The sequence below is a fragment of the Fringilla coelebs genome (genome assembly GCF_963513975.1).
Source record: "Fringilla coelebs genome assembly, chromosome: 19".
Lineage (NCBI taxonomy): Eukaryota > Metazoa > Chordata > Aves > Passeriformes > Fringillidae > Fringilla > Fringilla coelebs.
The window spans coordinates 8,730,666-8,747,242 of record NC_140045.1 but is presented as its reverse complement, the minus strand read 5'-3'; the positions used below and the strand labels follow the sequence as shown (position 1 = coordinate 8,747,242).

The following is a 16,577-nucleotide window of genomic DNA, read 5'->3' as shown; positions in this document are numbered from 1 at the left end:
TATAGCATCTCAGCTTACCCATTCTCTAAGAACTTTCTAGATCTGACAGACATCATTGGGGAGAAGCTTTTTTGTGCATTTTTGCTCCGAATCTCCCTCCCTCTTGCAGTTCTGGGAGAGCCTCTTGGATGGTGTCCTTGCTCCTGCTGGCCACTTCTGTGGGATGCCGTTAAGTGCTTCTCATCTCTGTTAAACTGTCCAGACCAATCTCATGAACTCATGGAGTGTAAATGACTTCTTTGTGACAATGTAATGCAATTAGTGCTAATTATAGAGTGTGTAATGTCTGCAACACATCTCTGTAATTACAGTAAAACTTGCCGGAGATGAGAATAGTGCTGTATTATCAAAACTCTGCTTAGGGAAACATGGCTTTGGCTGGAGGTTACAGAGTTGCGTCGGGAAAAAGGGGAGGGGAAAAAAAGTGATGAATGGCATAATTATGTTGCATTATTTTTAGAGGAGGGCATTTGGGGAGTTTGCTTGTGAGAGAACACTTATTTGAAGGTTAACAGGCATTGCAAGCAGCTCTTGCCCTCTAAAGATGATTCAATATCATTCTGACCTCTCCCAGCATAAGACACAGATGTACCGAGGATGGATGCTTGTTTGCAGCCCAAAATATGCAGAAGTGGTTTCGGTTTAATGCTGACTGGGGCTTGGGCTGATAAGCCAGAACTGTGGGATGGAGATGTGCCCTGACTTGGTATTTTCCTGGTCACTGTAGGACCCAGCATGTACTATCCTCCCAACAGGGCACAGGAGCCCCTTCTCTGCTCAGCCTGTGAGAAGAGGGTAGCCGCAGACTGAGGTCTCCCTTCTGCTCAGCTGGAGCCAGCCCTAGCTCCACACTTTGCTGCAGTCCCAGCAGCTTGCAGGAACACAGCTTGCTCTGGCTTTGCTCAGATAAGGACTTCCATGACCTCTGCATTCGTGTAGATCGAAATGGATTTTAAGCCATCCTCATCAAAAAACCCCATGGTGTGATTTTGGAGTTATCCTGTGCAGGGCCAGGAGCTAGGCTTTGATCTTTGTGGTTCCCTTCCAGCTCAGGAGATTTTATGATACTATTCTCTGATTTTAACGCCAAAACAACAAAAATCCCTAATGGTTTATTGTTTTCTTGTGAGAGAGCTTTACAGCAGGGGATAATTTGGAGCTCATGGGACTCCTCTCTGCCTTCCTGTGCCCACATTCTGCTCCCCACTGAGCAGGGCTGTGCATCATCCCCTGTTTGAGCTGTGTGTGTCTGTGGTTACTCCAGGCTCAGTCAGTTGTTTGGCCAAGGCTGAGGAGCCCTGTTTGTGCTTTGCTCATTGTAATGGTAACAAGCCTCTTTAAAGACTTTGTAGGAAAGTTAAACACTTCTGGAATATTTTGCTTATGATTGAAGAGGAGCTGGGGCTGGAGGTGGTTGGTAGGCTGCTTAATTCAGGAACAGACACCACTTCTTTCGCTCTTTGCTTCCTGAACATTTCTAATGTTTGTTATTATATTTTTTTCTCTCTCTGTGGAAGGCTGTATTAAACAGTGAGCTTCACTGAAGCCTTCATAAACAACTTTAAGGATGTCATTCTCCCTCCTGGTTTTAAGCATTGAATTTCAGGGATGAAATAGGCTGCAGGAAGCCCTGTTGTGTTCATAGGTGACAGGAGAGAAAGGGATGGCACAGCCCCCACTCCATCCCTGCTCCACTTAAAACTGGATGGGGTCTGAAAAGCTCTTTAGCTCAGAAATTGGAAGGAGGGCTATGGTGCCTGCAGGGAGCTGTGGTCCCATGGCTGCCGCAGCCAGAGCAAGATTCCTGCTGGGTGCTCTTGGTGAAGCTTCCAGCATGTTGCCTTCATCCCACAGCGCCAGATTGCTCCACATGCAGGCAGGGATCCTCTAAAGGGCATTTTAGCTGTACAAGGATGATCAAGGGGCTGTTTTAGCTCCTTGGTTCAGACATGGGGAAGAGCGAGCTGGTGTGGGACTGCCTACAGGAGCCCCTGCTGCAGCCTCCTACTGCAAAGGCTGATTTTCCCCATGTATTAGTCTTTCATCCCTTGAAAACAAAACTCACAGGGAGGCAGGATGAATGTTGCTTTTTCATTCCCTCTGCCTCTGTTGAGCTGTCTGACCTGAGGAGCAGCACATGAGGACGTGGCAGCAGTGCCCTCTGTGCCGCCTGAGCACCCCGAGCGAGCACTGGGGTGTAATTGCCCGTGGATGAGGCTGATTTGCACACACAATTACCCAATGTGCAGCCACTGCCACAGCCCCTCTGGGCCACAGGGAAAGCTGCATCAAACCTTCTCCCAGGAGCCTGGCCCTCTCCTGGGCTTTCCAGGATGGATATGAGTGTCCTGGAAACTGGGAGGCTCCTCCACAGCCTCACTGTGACCTGACTAATCCCAAATTAGGTGCTTTGTGCTCTGAACAGAAGTGCCAGAACATCAAGCCAATACTCGTCATCGTGAGCCTCCAGGACTTCGATATCTGGGGCTGAGCTGTGGAATTTAACGTTTTAAGTTACTTTTGGGTGGATAAAGGGTAGCCAAGACCTGGGCACAGACGAAATCCATTGGCTGTGGATGCTCCGTGCTGCCTTCCCACAACCTTTGGAGCAAAGCATCCTGAACAAACTGCATCCCTGACTCACAGAAACCTGCTGGGTAAAAGAAAGCCCTCAGCAGTCTCCCTCGCAGCTGAGCTGACTCAAATCCACCTGTGAAAAGCCTGAAGGTTTTTTTTAAGTGTTAGGACTTTAAAAAAGGTAATTCTTTCGTTTCTTTCAGTTCTTCAGCTGAACTTGCTGCCACTTCAAAAGCCTCATTAGTCAAGTGTCCTGGCTGGGACACATGGTGCAGCCAGATCCAGCAGGCTGCAGGGTTCATGCTCTCTGTGTGCTATTCTTTTTCTTCTGTTCAGCTTGATTGAAATGAGTATTTTTAAAATTAAGCAACACCCACGAATGCAGTGAGACTCGCAAGGCTCCAAACGCAGCCGCTGAGTGAAAGCAGAGCACAGCTAAGCGGGCGAGAGCTGGGCGAAATTTCATTCCAGCTTTCTGAAGATACACCACCTAAATAATTTCCCCTTGTCTTTTCCAGCACTGATGGCTTAATATCACCCACATCAGTGATATTGTGCTGTGTTTTGTAGATAAAGGGTGGAAGCTTTTGGAAGCTTTGAAAGCAGTTTTGGAAGCTTTTTAACGCTGAATAAATCTCAGCCTATCTCTCCCCAGCAGTGCAGGGCTCTGAGTGTGTAGGGGCGGGCAGCTCTCAGGGGTGGCCCTGCCTGCAGCCACCGGTTCCTTGTTTGACCTTGGTCACATCCCCTGGTTGTGCAGCCCCCCCAGCACCCAGCTGTGAAAGGGGAGAGTTCAAGCTTTCCTTGGAAAGCGCCCCCAGCAGAAACTCTCTGTGTGACCCTGCAGGGTTTTCACAACATCTTCTACTTCCTGAGCAGGATTGATCCTGGAGATGGGAGCAGAGTCAGAGCTGAGAGCAGGGTGCTTCAGAGATGCAGTGCTGGCTAGGTGTGGGAAGGACTTAGCTGGAATTTCTGTGCTCTGTTAGGGACTCTTTGGGTAAGCAGAGCCCCTTGAACCCTTTCTGTGATGCCCTAAGCATCACTTTTGAAAGTCCTTTGCCTCAGGGTTGCTGCCTGGCATTGCACTCGGGTAATCCTTCCTGGCACATTGGGTTTTACACAAGAGAAACCCCAGCATGATCCAACTCACTGTTTCCAGGTGGAATAGGAATGAATTTCTCCTGCCTGGTCCATCTTGAGCCATCCTTGCTGCCTGTCAGCTGAGCTCTGGGAGTTTTCCTGCTTGGAGAAGCATTTGCCAAAGGTTTGCATCAGCTCCCTCTCTGCCTCCCACTAGCAGCCCGTTGTATGTCTGGCTTTGCAGATGCTCCACTTTTATTCTTAGAAAGTCCTAAATATTTCCGCTTTCCTTCTGAATAACTCCAGTGATCGGGGGTTGCTAATCACCCTGACGAGCTGTGAATCCATCCTATTTAATGCTGAGTTTCTCTCTGAGCCTTTAACTTGGCTGGGCACCAGGTTGGTGGCAGCAGTGCTGACAGGCATCGAGCTTTCCCCTCTGAGCAGAGATGACATTTGAATTGAAGCTTCATCAGGAGCATTTTACACTGCAGATTTCCAATGCATAAATGCTATATAGGCTGGTAAATGTACCTATCACCTCACCAGCTGGTGACATCCTGACATTTGCTCTCCCTGAGTATCTTCCCTTGCCAGGGATGTGGATTGATTCTTCCCATGTTTCCCCTTGCCTTGGGAAGTGACCTTAGAGCTAGGGACTGGTGGTGTTCTCACTGGACTTGCTCTTTAGTGACTGAGCTTTACTGACGTTCTTTTGTCTAATTCTGACTTCTCTCAAGGCACTTGAGCTGTTGGTTACCAGCAAGGTGTGGAGCCTGTAGTCTGTGTCTGGGGCTGAGCTTAGCAGTGCTGTAACACCAGTTCTGGTAGCAGTGCCCAGCAGCATAGGCAGGAGACCACCTTCTTGCTCTTGGTCTTGGTGTTCAAGTGTTTGCTTAAGCCTCTGGGTTGTTGTTTGGCTTGTTCCTTTAAATTTGGCACTATAATTGTTCTTTAATAAGTTAAATCAAAATGCATTTTACAGCACATCCTTTGCAGCTTACAAGCACTCACATCTCTGGAAGTGCATCTGGAGCTGTCATTAATCAGAAAATGATTTGTCTTGGTGCATTTAACCACGTGCTGCTCTGAATTTTGCTGGCAGCCTCTATTTTAATAATGGATGAAGGAAAAGCTGTATGTTTGATATGGGCTTTTTACCTGAATATTGCCAACCACTCAGAAATCTTTTTGAACAGCGAGTGAAATTTGACAGCAGTGAAAGCCAGGGAAACCACTGCCCCTCTCCTCACCTTAGCCAAAGCTTGCCCAGTGCAGGGAGTCCTGTGCACTGAGGGAGGGGCTGGTTTTCTACTCCCAGGTCAGGTGGGATTTTGTGAATACACTGCATTCCTTTCTGGTCAGGGGCTGAGAACAAATTCCTAGTATCCATATGTGCATATCCAACCTCCATCTCCTGGGACTGTCCCATTGCTGTGGGGGTCAGCCAAGCAGAGAGGAATATGTTGAGGTTATTTTAAACGTAGCTTTGGTTTGATCATCAACATCATCATTTTCATTAGAGCCTATCAGGTAAAGTCTCACTGCACTGAACATGGAGTTGTTTATATGGGGCTGGAAGGGGAGCCTTCTCAACCCTGGAGTTTCCCTCACCTGTTGAGGGCCAGGGCGGAGGAGAGGGGGTTTGGCTGATCACAGCAAGAACAGAAACCTCCAGCGTGCTGCAGCCATGGCAAACCCGACACAGCATGGATGGATCCTGTGGGATTTCCAGCAGGGAGGAAAGGGACAGCACTGATGCCTTGGTGCAAGGACCAAAACCTCTTCCAGAAACTTGATGCCTAATCAGGTGAGATTAATTTAGACCAGGGCAAGTGTGGAGGAAGGTTGTGACGGAGAAACAGAGAGCCTGTCTGTGAGATGGGGCTGGAAGAACTTGATTTGTTTGACTTTGCAGAATCAAGGCTTAGAGAAGATGTGCTTTGTTCTCCGTAAATACATGGGTGAGTAAACACCAGGGACAAATAACAGCTAGAGAAGCTACTTTAAAGACAGTGCTGCTGTAAGAACAAATAGATATGAGCTTGTCCCGAATAAATTCAGGCCGGAAGTTAGGCTTCTAGCCATTAGAGTCGGAGGGAGGGAACCACCCAGCTTGTTTGGAGATGGAATTTTTCTAAGAGATTAATATGCTGTGGTTGCCTATGGTAGTGGGAGCCTGACTGTCCAGGGAGCCTCAGGGTTGTCTTTCTTACCTTTGCCTGGCTCTGCCTCTTCAAGAATATTCTGGGCAGAGCTCTTGGATCTTCCCACAGTCAGAGAACAAAGTCCTGGAGGTTTTGTGACTGATGACTCTGTTGTGCTTGAACAAAGGTGCCATGAGAGGAATGAGAGGTACTGGGACACCCCAGGAACTTGCAGCCATCCAGGTGCATCCTTAGACTAAGTCCTGTGAATGTTGCTCCCCTATCTCCTGAGCTGGGAAATAACCCTGTCAGACAGTGGGAGCACTGGAAGGTTCCTAGGTTCATGCTGGCCCCATTTTTTTATCTGCAAGTGTCACCAGTTTTGGTCCCGCCTGCCAAGGGTGTCTGCTGAGCAGAGACAGCCGAGCTCAGTGTCCTGTGCTGATCATCTCCTGTGTCCCACAGAGGGGTCTTCACCATCCTTTCAGCACAACAAACTCAGATATATTACAGTATCTGTAAAATTGATAAAAGCAGGGCTATGCCTGGAAATTTTCTCTCTGGAGTGTGCAGGGACTTTCAGAAGCTTCTGCCTGGCCCTGTGCAAAAACAGGAACCAAAGTGGAAGAGAGAGAGAGAGAGAGAGAGATATCCGTGGCTGCATGAGCTGGTGTATCACATTCCCCCTCATTGACTTTTTCCTGACATGCAAACAATCCTTAATTAATTCCTCGGGCAAACTTTCCTGATGGGAGAGATGCAGTAACAAGTCCCTCTGTGAGTGGTTGGCATTTAATGTTTGCTTTATAATGTTTGATAATCTAACATTTCTCCACTGGATCCATGACACTCCTCCATGGTTTTGTGTCTTTCTCAGGATGCTGGAGTATTCCCTGGACCTGCAGAATGTCAGCTTCTCAGCCGTCCGCACCGTTCGAGTCCTGCGGCCACTCAGGGCCATTAACAGGGTCCCCAGTAAGTCAGATCTTATTCCTCACTGTTAGGGCCAGCTGTCTGGATCCATGCCCCAAGGATGAGAGGGCAAACCCAGATGCTTTGATCTTACATCATAGCTCAAATGTTTGCCCACGCCTTGCACTGCTGGGTCCTACAACCACCGGGTTCTTTTTGACACCTGTGGCATCAGAGATGAGTCAATAAGTTATCTAGAGCTGTCTTCAGACACCTTCCTTTCTCATCTGGAGAGGGTCTGAGGAGGCTGCTAAAGGGCTACAGGTGATAGGGATTGACTGAGCCTTTGCCAGACAGTACAGGCAGTGGGGTCTGAGCCATGCTGGTCTCACCCTCCCTGGGATACTCCATCCTTCCCTGGAGAAATTGGGGTGAGGAAGTCTTGTTGTGCCTGGAGATAGCCCCCTGGGAGGTGCTGAAGACCTCAGAGCTGGTCCTTACAGCCCAAACCCCCAGCATCTCCAAAGCAGACCTGGGTGGGATGGGCAGTGACTCTTCAGTCATGGTGTATCAGGTCATGGACAAGGGTCTCAGCCCTGCTTCAAGCAGCTGTGGGTGGCATTGCCTGCTGCTGTATGACAGCCCAGCCCCACATGGACTGCCCATCACAAACCCTCCCACTGCCCCATGCTGGGCAAATCCCAGTGCTCCATGAGAGCCACTGAGCACAGTCCCTCTCAGATGGGTCAGGTATGGTATGGTATAAGTACCTGGTATCAGGTATGGTAAGTATAAGTACAACTGCATCAGAAGCATCCTTTTCCTGGTCCAACAATCCTGGTCATCAAATCCAGTACTGTTTTAGCCAAATTAAATCCAAGTCTGCACTCCCCTATCTGAACTGGCCCAATGCGTTGATGAGAACTAATCAACTTCAGTTCTCTATGCTGATGCTGGAAGTGCCTGGGATCTATTTATTTTCCTGCTCCTGACTCTTGAACTTAATCTGGCTGTGCTGCTGATGTTTCAATCACTACAGAAGCTTCAAAATCCTGTTTGCAGTGCTTGGTTGTTTTTTGGTTTTTTTTTATCCCCACTGCTGAACTGGTGGACAGCTGAATTTATCCACCACTGTCTAACTAGGGATGTAATTCCCTTAATGTGTTTTGAAATCCTGGGTAATTTATCTTGTCTTCTCTGCAATGTAGTTACAGTGGGATAGAAATGCACGGTAGGAAAAATAAAAAATGAGCTTTGTTTGATGATCAATGCAATAACCACAGAAAGTAATTTTAGTTAATTAGGAGTTGATGCAAGGTGGTTGTTCCCAGTAAAGGAGTAGAAGAAAAGCCCTGAGAGAGGAGGTGACAGCATCAGGATAAGAGAAAAAAGTCTTCCTGAAGTATCAAAGTAAAGGGTGCAACAGTAAAGCTTTCTTTAAATAAAAGCCAATATAAGCAAGTGAAAGAGTGCAGAACATAGGGAAAGAAAGAGAGTGAGAGATGAGCAGAATATTACACAGATGTCAGATGAAATAAATTTTTTGTGTGTAAATGTCAAGTTGATGTCACCATTAATTTGTCCTTGTTACAGAACTGGCTGTTCCTGAACTTGTGAGAATTAACTGCCAGAGAGAGTCCTGTATTTTAAGGAAGAGAGAGCATTTAGGGTAGATGAGGGGAAATAAGGAGGGAAGGGAATTTTGAAATATACTGAGTGGAGAAAGAAATACAATTGTACAAAAGAGAACATCAGAATTTAAGGAAACATAATTGCTAGAAAACTTCAGAGAAGAGGACTTGAGGAGCAGGGAAGGTAGGTCTGGTGTCCAGGAGCAAGGCATGAATGAAAGGGGTTGTTCCAGAGGCTTTGGGGGGCAGCTGAAGGGGATGGGAAGCTGTGACTGTTCACAAGCCACATGTAGGTGATGAGGATAGCAGGAAAATAATAGAAGGAAGTACAGGTGTAAAAGTATCAGTGGAAAGGAAAAGGTCAGGAGGACATAGCTGGAGCAAGAAAATTCAATGTAAAGTTTTCCCCTTTGCCTCAGGTATGCGCATCCTGGTGACACTGCTTTTGGACACGCTGCCCATGCTGGGGAACGTCCTCCTCCTCTGCTTCTTCGTCTTCTTCATCTTCGGCATCGTGGGAGTCCAGCTGTGGGCAGGTTTGCTCAGGAACCGCTGCTTCCTCCCTGAGAACTTCAGCATGTGAGTCTGTGTGGGCAGCACCAGCGTCTCTCCAGCTTGAGGGAGGCTGTCCCTCCAGGATCTCCTCTGTAAAAAAGCCCTTCTCTTCTGTAAATGCTCCCTGCTCCTAAATGCCACCATCACTCCTGCTTGGGCACACAAGGCGGGTACAGAGCAAGCTGTGACAATTTGCCATTTGCATTTGCAGGCTGTCCTTAACTCTCAGGTGGCACTTGGGAACCTTTCTGATTCCTAAAAGCCTCCAAAAAACTCCTCTGAGAATGGGAGTTCAGGCTTTCTAAATTCAGCATATCATTAATGGGTGACCTTTTCTGTGTGAAGATGCCCAGGTTTGAATCCCCTCCAGTGGCTGGTGGTGTTTGTTGCCACAACATTTGTAGTCCCATCTAAACCCCAGGAAAAGCTAATGGCACTACTGTGCATTTTTGATGCTAGATAATTTTCAGCCTGAGAGCAAGAGATAGTCCTCATCCCAAAGTATTCATTTTTACAGATCCCTGAAGTTTAAGGCTAAAAGAATTGTTGTGATCAGTTTGCTGGCCTGATGTAGCACTGTTTGCACAGTGGTTGAAATACCTGGTAGCTGACAGCCTCTTTCAGGGTTTCCATGCCTGTTCTACCTACCTACTTTTTTCTACCACCTCCATCCCTTCAAATGCTTGGAGAAAGGCAGGTGACTGCAAACTCTTGATGGCTCTGCCAAGTTCTGCCATGCTGGTTACCTTTCAGTGGATTGCTGACTCCCCAGGGATCTGGCTGGAATCCCACCTGGATGGAGGAATCTTACAAGCTCAAAGCCTCTTTTGTGTACACAGCAGGACCATATTGCTGCTGCTGCTGTAGACAGGCTGGCACAAGGCGCCTTCCAACCTCTCCCACCCACCTCCTAATCAACTCCCACCCCTCTTGCAGGTCATGCCCTCAAAGGGTGGCTGGAAGTGGCATTACCAGGACATGTCCCTGTTAAGTAGATGTCAGCTGAGCAGGGGGACAGCCTCACCACTGAGTAAATCCAATAGTGCCACACGTTTGGGTGCTGTTTAATTGAGCCAGAATTCCAGGGCTTTAGATAGGCTTTGAAGGGTATTACAGGCAATTCTGCAGGAATTAACCAGGCTGAACTAGGCTTAAAAATATCTTTGCAAGCTTTAGTGGGAGTCCTGGCAGCATTAAAGAGATAGTGTGTGCAGAGCAAGGAGCCAGTTTCTGACTGGCCATGGGTTGTTTCATCTCCATGAAGAATATTTTTGCTTGGGTTGCTGTGGTAAGGCCACCCTCAGAGGGAATTTAGACCTTACCTGTGGGCTGAACTGACACAGTGAAATGCAGATGAAGTCCCTGTCTCTGATTTTTAGGAATCTTGGGAGGTCCTTGTACATAGAGTCTACCTAGATGATTCTCAGCATCTCCAGAAGGACAGGACATACAGGAGCTTAAACTGACTGATTTCTATCTTACTGCAGCAAAGGTATTTCAGAGAAACCCTGTCATGCTGAATCCTTCTCTTAGTCTCCTTAAGTCAAAGCCAGAGTGCTTCCAGAGGGAGTAACTTTTAATAATGCCATCAAAGGGATTGCCAAGGGGCTGAGTGCCCTGCCTCAGTTTCTCAAAACCCAGTTAAGGACATCAGTTCACTCTGTGGAAATGCAGTAAGTCCAAGGGAATTCCTTCTTTAAAAAATAGCTTTAAGATCCGGAAAAGCAGATGTCAGACTTCTGTGCTGTTACAGCTGTCTCTTTGCCAGATTGCTTGCAATCAGTGTGCAAATGCCAGCCTTATCTGGACTCTTTCAGCCCCTACACGGTTGATTTGGAACGGTACTACCAGACAGAGAACGAAGATGAAAATCCCTTCATCTGCTCCCAGCCCCGGGAGAATGGGATGCGCTACTGTCGGAGTATCCCAACACGGAGGGAAGAGGGTCTGGAGTGCACTCTGGATTATTATTCCTACAATGACACCACCAACACGTCTTGTGTGAACTGGAACCAGTACTACACCAACTGCTCTGCTGGGGAGCACAACCCCTTCAAGGGAGCCATCAACTTTGATAACATTGGTTATGCCTGGATTGCAATATTTCAGGTGAGCCCTGTCTGCCAGTTGTCACAAGGTGGGCAAACAGGAGGTCCTGCCCCCAAAATGTTCCCAGGGGCTGTGTAATTGCACTCCTGGGGGCTGTTTTGTACTAGTGAGCACCTACATAGTAGCGCACAGGTGCTCAAAGTGTAGGGATACAATATGATGCCTGTTTTGAGAATGTCTCCACCTCGCATGCATGGACAAAACCCTGTGGGTGTCCAGTCTGATGATGTTGGTGTGGGGCAGAGCCTAGAGACTGCTCTTCTTTCTGCAAAATGCACTAGTGGCCCTTAAGTCCAGATGGAAAAGGGCTAGATTCAGCCTGAATAACTGGTAACATGGCTGTTGGCATTGGGAGGAGCAGGAGTTGGTTCCTCAGCATCTTGTACTGCACCAAGACCTGCTATGGGGTGTCAGACATGACCCAGCCAGAAGAAACATTGCTTGTGCACTTTGTTGTAACTAAGCCTTCAGGAGTTTGCTTTCCCTTCCTGTCTCCACCAGGTCATCACGTTGGAAGGCTGGGTGGACATCATGTACTTTGTCATGGATGCACACTCCTTCTACAACTTCATCTACTTCATCCTCCTGATCATTGTGAGTGGCCTTAGGGGAGCAGGGGGCATCCTCCTGGCATTTGGAGAGAGCAGAGTGGAATCACCCAGAGGAACAGGGCAGAGGATACAGTAAATATAAAAGCTGAAGTAGCAACCAGCCTGCTGGGAGAAGCACAGCTTCCCTATGGAATTGTGCTGCAGCTGCATTTAGATGCAAACATGAGGAAGGAAAGAGATGTGCTCAAGAGGTGGTAGATACACTTCTATTGTTGCTGCTGCTTCTACTACTTCTCTCCTCGTGCTCCAGGCTTCTCTCTCTTGCTTACCCCCTTGAATTAAGATTTAAAGTAGGCAAATTTCACCTGGCCAGTTTTTGAGTGCTAGAAAGCGAAAAGGCTGCCCAAAAATTCCCCCACATTGCAGAACCCATCTGGCTGGGTCCTTAGTGCCATGGGGATGTTACAGGAAAACAGTCCCAAACTTCAGAGAGCATGTTAAGAAAGGAGGGAAGAGATTACTGCCCACAGCCCACCCACACTTCACAGCATCATCTGAGACCACCCACAAAGGAGCCAACAAAGAGTGGGGTGGGCTCCATGATGGGCTTCATCTATGCAAGCAGAATTGTCTACAGTGACTGGCTGAGCTCGTTGTCTAGACTCCCTTTATCATCAAGGGAGAAAAATAGGTGCTTTAAGGGGGTGATTCATCTCCTCTGAAGGTAGACATCCAAAATAAATTAGATGCATTGCAGACTTGATGCGCCTATTTCTCTCTTGACTCTAAAGGATCATTAGGTGCCTCACTCAGATGTAGCTAAGTGAGATGAGTTCTTGTCTTGCTACACAATTGGTCTAAGTCCAGAAAAATAGCTGCACATTGTTAGTTAGGTCATTGTGGGGATTTCTGCTCCTCATCAAACCAGGACTCAAACCGGGACAAGAAAGTAGACAGTTGTTTAGTCCATTATGCCATTTTTTTTCTGTTAGCTTCCCCAAGAGAGAAACAAACCCTTGCTCTCAGCCTCCTGAAGATGACGAAGAGGAAGAGCAAGCAGTACTTTTACAGATGCCGTGCAAGTAACATTAGCAGTTTGTGATAGCCCGTTAGCATGTCAGTAATTCCCTGTGACCCAGGCTGGGCTCTGCAGAAGTCAGAACCTCATGAAACCCTGGTTGGAAAGAAAATCTCCAAGCTGTGGGTACAGGCTGCTGATGCCCTTGTGTAACAGTCACCCGCAAATCCCATTAGCGGGGGAAAGGGATCTGCTCGCAAGCTGCCCACACACTGGCAGAAAAACGCTCCTATCAGGAAGGCGCAGCGCATTCATCATAATGTCACTAATTGTGATAATTACAACTGCTGTCTGTGGAGAGAGAAAAACACCATCTTAAAAGAGCAAGAGATTTTTGTCAAAATAATCTTCTCTTGTCTTTGATCTCTGACGTCCTCCATGGAGGGCTGGTGTGGGAGTCCCTGCAGCAGGAGCCTGGGGGGTGAGTCAGCCCAGCCAGTGGTCCCTGCTGGCTGACACGGGGGGTGGGGTTGGCTGGGGTGTGCCACTCTTTGTCCCCAGCGGATCTGTGGGGTGCCATGGCCGCACTGAGGTGCCTGATGTCCCCTGTCCCCTTAGGTGGGCTCCTTCTTCATGATCAACCTGTGCCTGGTGGTGATAGCGACACAGTTCTCTGAGACGAAGCAGCGCGAGAGCCAGCTGATGAAGGAGCAGCGCGTGCGCTACCTGTCCAACGCCAGCACCCTTGCCAGTTTCTCAGAGCCAGGAAGCTGCTATGATGAGCTCCTCAAGTACCTGGTTTACATTGCCCGGAAGGGCAGCAAGCAGCTGGTGAAGGCCTACAGGGCAGCAGGTGTGAAGATGGGCTTCCTCAGCAGCCCCACAAGCAAGGCGAGGGCGGAGCGGCACACCAGGAAGCGCCGGAGCAGGAAGAGATCCTCTGTGCACCACCTCATCCACCACCACCATCATCACCACCACCACTACCACCTAGGCAACGGAAACCTGCGAGCGCCCCGTGCCAGCCCGGAGATCAGCGATGTGGAGACTAGCTCACTGCACAATGGGACCAACCGGCTGATGCTCCCTCCCTCAGCGCCCAATTCCCTGGGGGCCCCCAGTGCCTCTCCCAGCAACACTGAGTCCGTGCACAGCATCTACCATGCCGACTGTCACTTTGAGCCGGTGCGCTGCCGGTCATCCCTGACACAGCCAAGCCTCGGCTTGCCAAGCCAAGAAGGGATCCCCAAGAACATAGTGGGCAGCAAGGTGTACCCCACAGTGCACTCCAGCACCTCCCATGAGATGCTGAAAGAGAAGAACCTGGGAGAGGCGGCGGTGGGTGCTGGGAGTAGCACCTTGACAAGCCTCAACATCCCGCCCGGGCCGTACAGCACCATGCACAAGCTGCTGGAGACACAGAGCACAGGTGAGCTGGGGTTGGATCTACATCTGGGGCTGCTTTCCAGAAATACAATTTTTGTCCTAATTTTTTTCTCTCTCTGAATTTTTGCAGGGTTCTTCTCAGTCCATGTTACAGAGAAAGGCGATGGCTTTCCAGGTGGGATGAATAGGAATATTATGACCTACCTAATGCCTCTTGTAGCCAAATTTAGGAGGGAGGTTTCAACATCCCAGACTTCATATCTACAATAATCCAAGGCATATGAGGGTTTTCAGTGAATCCATTTTCTTTGCAATCCCCATCTTATAGATTAGAAGAAGAGTACAAGAGAACTGGAGAGGGACTTTGACAAGGACATGTAGTGACAGGAAGGAGGGAATGGCTTTAAACTTTGCAGAGGGTGGATTTAGATTAAATGTTAGGACAAAATTCCATTATTTCCCTCCACTCCTAAACCATTTACAGGGAGCACTTCCCAAATCCTGTACTCCCAAAATCAGCTAGAGCTTGCAGCTGGACACCCTCCAGATCTGGGTCCTATCACGCGCCTGAGTACTGTGTAGCTCTGCTCCTGTGGGACACAAGGCTCGTGGAGATTGAGTGTCTGCTTTGTGTGAGTGCTCAAGGACAATCACAGATGCCGAGTATTAAAAATCTGTGATGTGCTCAGGAAGCCTGTAAGAGTCAGACACTGAATGCATCTTTCTTGGATCAGGGATTTCATATCTTCAGTCCAAGAAAGTTAAGATATTTTTCTTTTCCCCTCTACATCCTGAAGTTTGGGAGTTCAGGCCCGTCTAGTCCAAACACTCTCAGCCTTCAAGAAGTGTTTCTGGCCAAGATTTCCCAGGCAGTCAGTGCCTTTTCCACCCCACTGCAATGGCATTGACCTTTCCAGCCAGGAGCTGTGCAGGAAAGAGATCAAATCCTGACCCCAGCCCAGTGCTGCCCAGGGACTGAACACACAGAACTGGGCTCTGAGTTGGTTTAGCGCAGGGTTCGCACTCTCACTGCTGGCTGCTGCCATGCAGGAGTCAGGTGCATGCATTGCCTTTCTCCCCGCAGCCAGCTGGTGGGCATTTTGGGGAATATCCCACTGGTATTTCACCCAGGATACACCTGGCCGCGGCCACCAAGGCCAGCGTGTGGAGAGGGAAGCTCGTGGTTTTGGAGCATCAGCAGAGGGAACAGGAAAGAAGGCTGCTAATAGTCCTCCCAATAATTACAGCCAGGAGCCTGCCAGGACCGGGGGAATGGATTGCTTCCTCCTTCCTATAATGGCTAGAGATGTAATGAGGTGCACTCAGGGTCCATGGCTGGGGTGGTTTCTGTCTGGGGGCAGCAAAGAGAGCTTCATAAACAGAGAAAAAGCACTTGGGGAGCCCAGGTTTTAACCCAGCAGAAGCCCTTTTCCCATTAGGAAATGCCTGTCATGTCAGAGGCAAAGGCTTGGTGCTAACAGGGAGTGGGGGTTGCTTCCTGCAGCCCCCAGTCCCAGCTGATGAGTTGCCCTTTCCCTGCTCTGCTGGCATTTCAGGTCCCTGCCAAAGCTCTTGCAAGATCTCCAGCCCCTGCACCAAGCTGGATGGTGGCTCCTGCAGCCCCGAGAGCTGCCCTTACTGCCTGACGGCGCTGGCGGGCGAGGCCGAGCTGTCGGACAATGAGACGGCCGACTCAGACAGTGAGGGGGTCTACGAGTTCACACAGGATGCGCAATACAGCGACCAGCGGGACCCACAAAGGGGCAGAGCCCGGGCCAGGAGAGCCCATCTGGTGCTGGCCTTCTGGCACGTGGTGTGTGAGACTTTCCAGAAGATCGTGGACAGCAAATATTTCGGCCGTGGGATCATGGTGGCCATTCTCATTAACACACTCAGCATGGGGATCGAGTACCATGAGCAGGTGAGTGCTGTCCTGGAAGCTCCTGGTGCAGAGGGGTTGCAGGTGGAGTTATAAGTCGGAATTCAGCTGCTGGTGAGATGGTTTGTGGTGAGAGGCATTAAAATGCGCTGGGAAGGGTCCCAGAATGGAATAAGACAGGCTTTTTCCTCTGAGCGTGCTTCCAGACTGCAGCAATCACCTTGACCGGTACCTGGCTATCTGAGCTCCTGCATCCTAGCCCTACCAGGGATGGCCAGCACCATGCTGAGACCACTGCCCCCTGGGCAGCACCAGGTGGTGCTGGGGTCTGTGGTGAGGGAACCAGGGAGATGAGGCAGTCCTTTGCCACCAGGTCACTGTGAGCCTGGCAGTGCTTGAGGTGCTGTGGGGCTCTGTAGGCTCTGGGGTAAGTGCAGTTGCAGGCAGGGAATTCTATTGCATTTGCACTCCTTGGAGAGGAGGTAAAAAATGGCTTTGCCTCCTCAGTGAACACTTCAGCAGCAGCACAATGAGTCCAAAATAGACTCATCACTGGCTATTCCTTTGCTCAATTATCTGAGTCCTTGCAGGCAAGAGAGTGCCTGTGCTCCAGCCTCTCACTGCTTGTCACCTAGCAGAGCTTTCCCTATATATAATCATTAAGAAAAGGAGTTGCCATGTTCTTCTTGAAACATCTCCATGATGTTCCATGACAAGAACTCTGCGTTC

At 49.1% G+C, this 16,577-nt stretch overlaps 1 protein-coding gene across 2 annotated transcripts in view; it reads left to right on the top strand.

The window, feature by feature from the left end:
• CACNA1G (calcium voltage-gated channel subunit alpha1 G) overlaps positions 1 to 16,577 on the top strand; it is a gene marked incomplete at its 3' end in the record, with an annotated part of 97,518 nt that overhangs the window by 3,586 nt on the left and 77,355 nt on the right. For both annotated transcript variants that reach the window (XM_084218307.1, XM_084218306.1), the window contains exons 3-8: positions 6,685 to 6,782; positions 8,770 to 8,929; positions 10,723 to 11,014; positions 11,516 to 11,608; positions 13,202 to 14,012; positions 15,526 to 15,890. In XM_084218307.1, the coding sequence (XP_084074433.1) occupies positions 6,685 to 6,782; positions 8,770 to 8,929; positions 10,723 to 11,014; positions 11,516 to 11,608; positions 13,202 to 14,012; positions 15,526 to 15,890 (1,819 nt within the window). The remainder of the gene's footprint in view (positions 1 to 6,684; positions 6,783 to 8,769; positions 8,930 to 10,722; positions 11,015 to 11,515; positions 11,609 to 13,201; positions 14,013 to 15,525; positions 15,891 to 16,577) is intronic.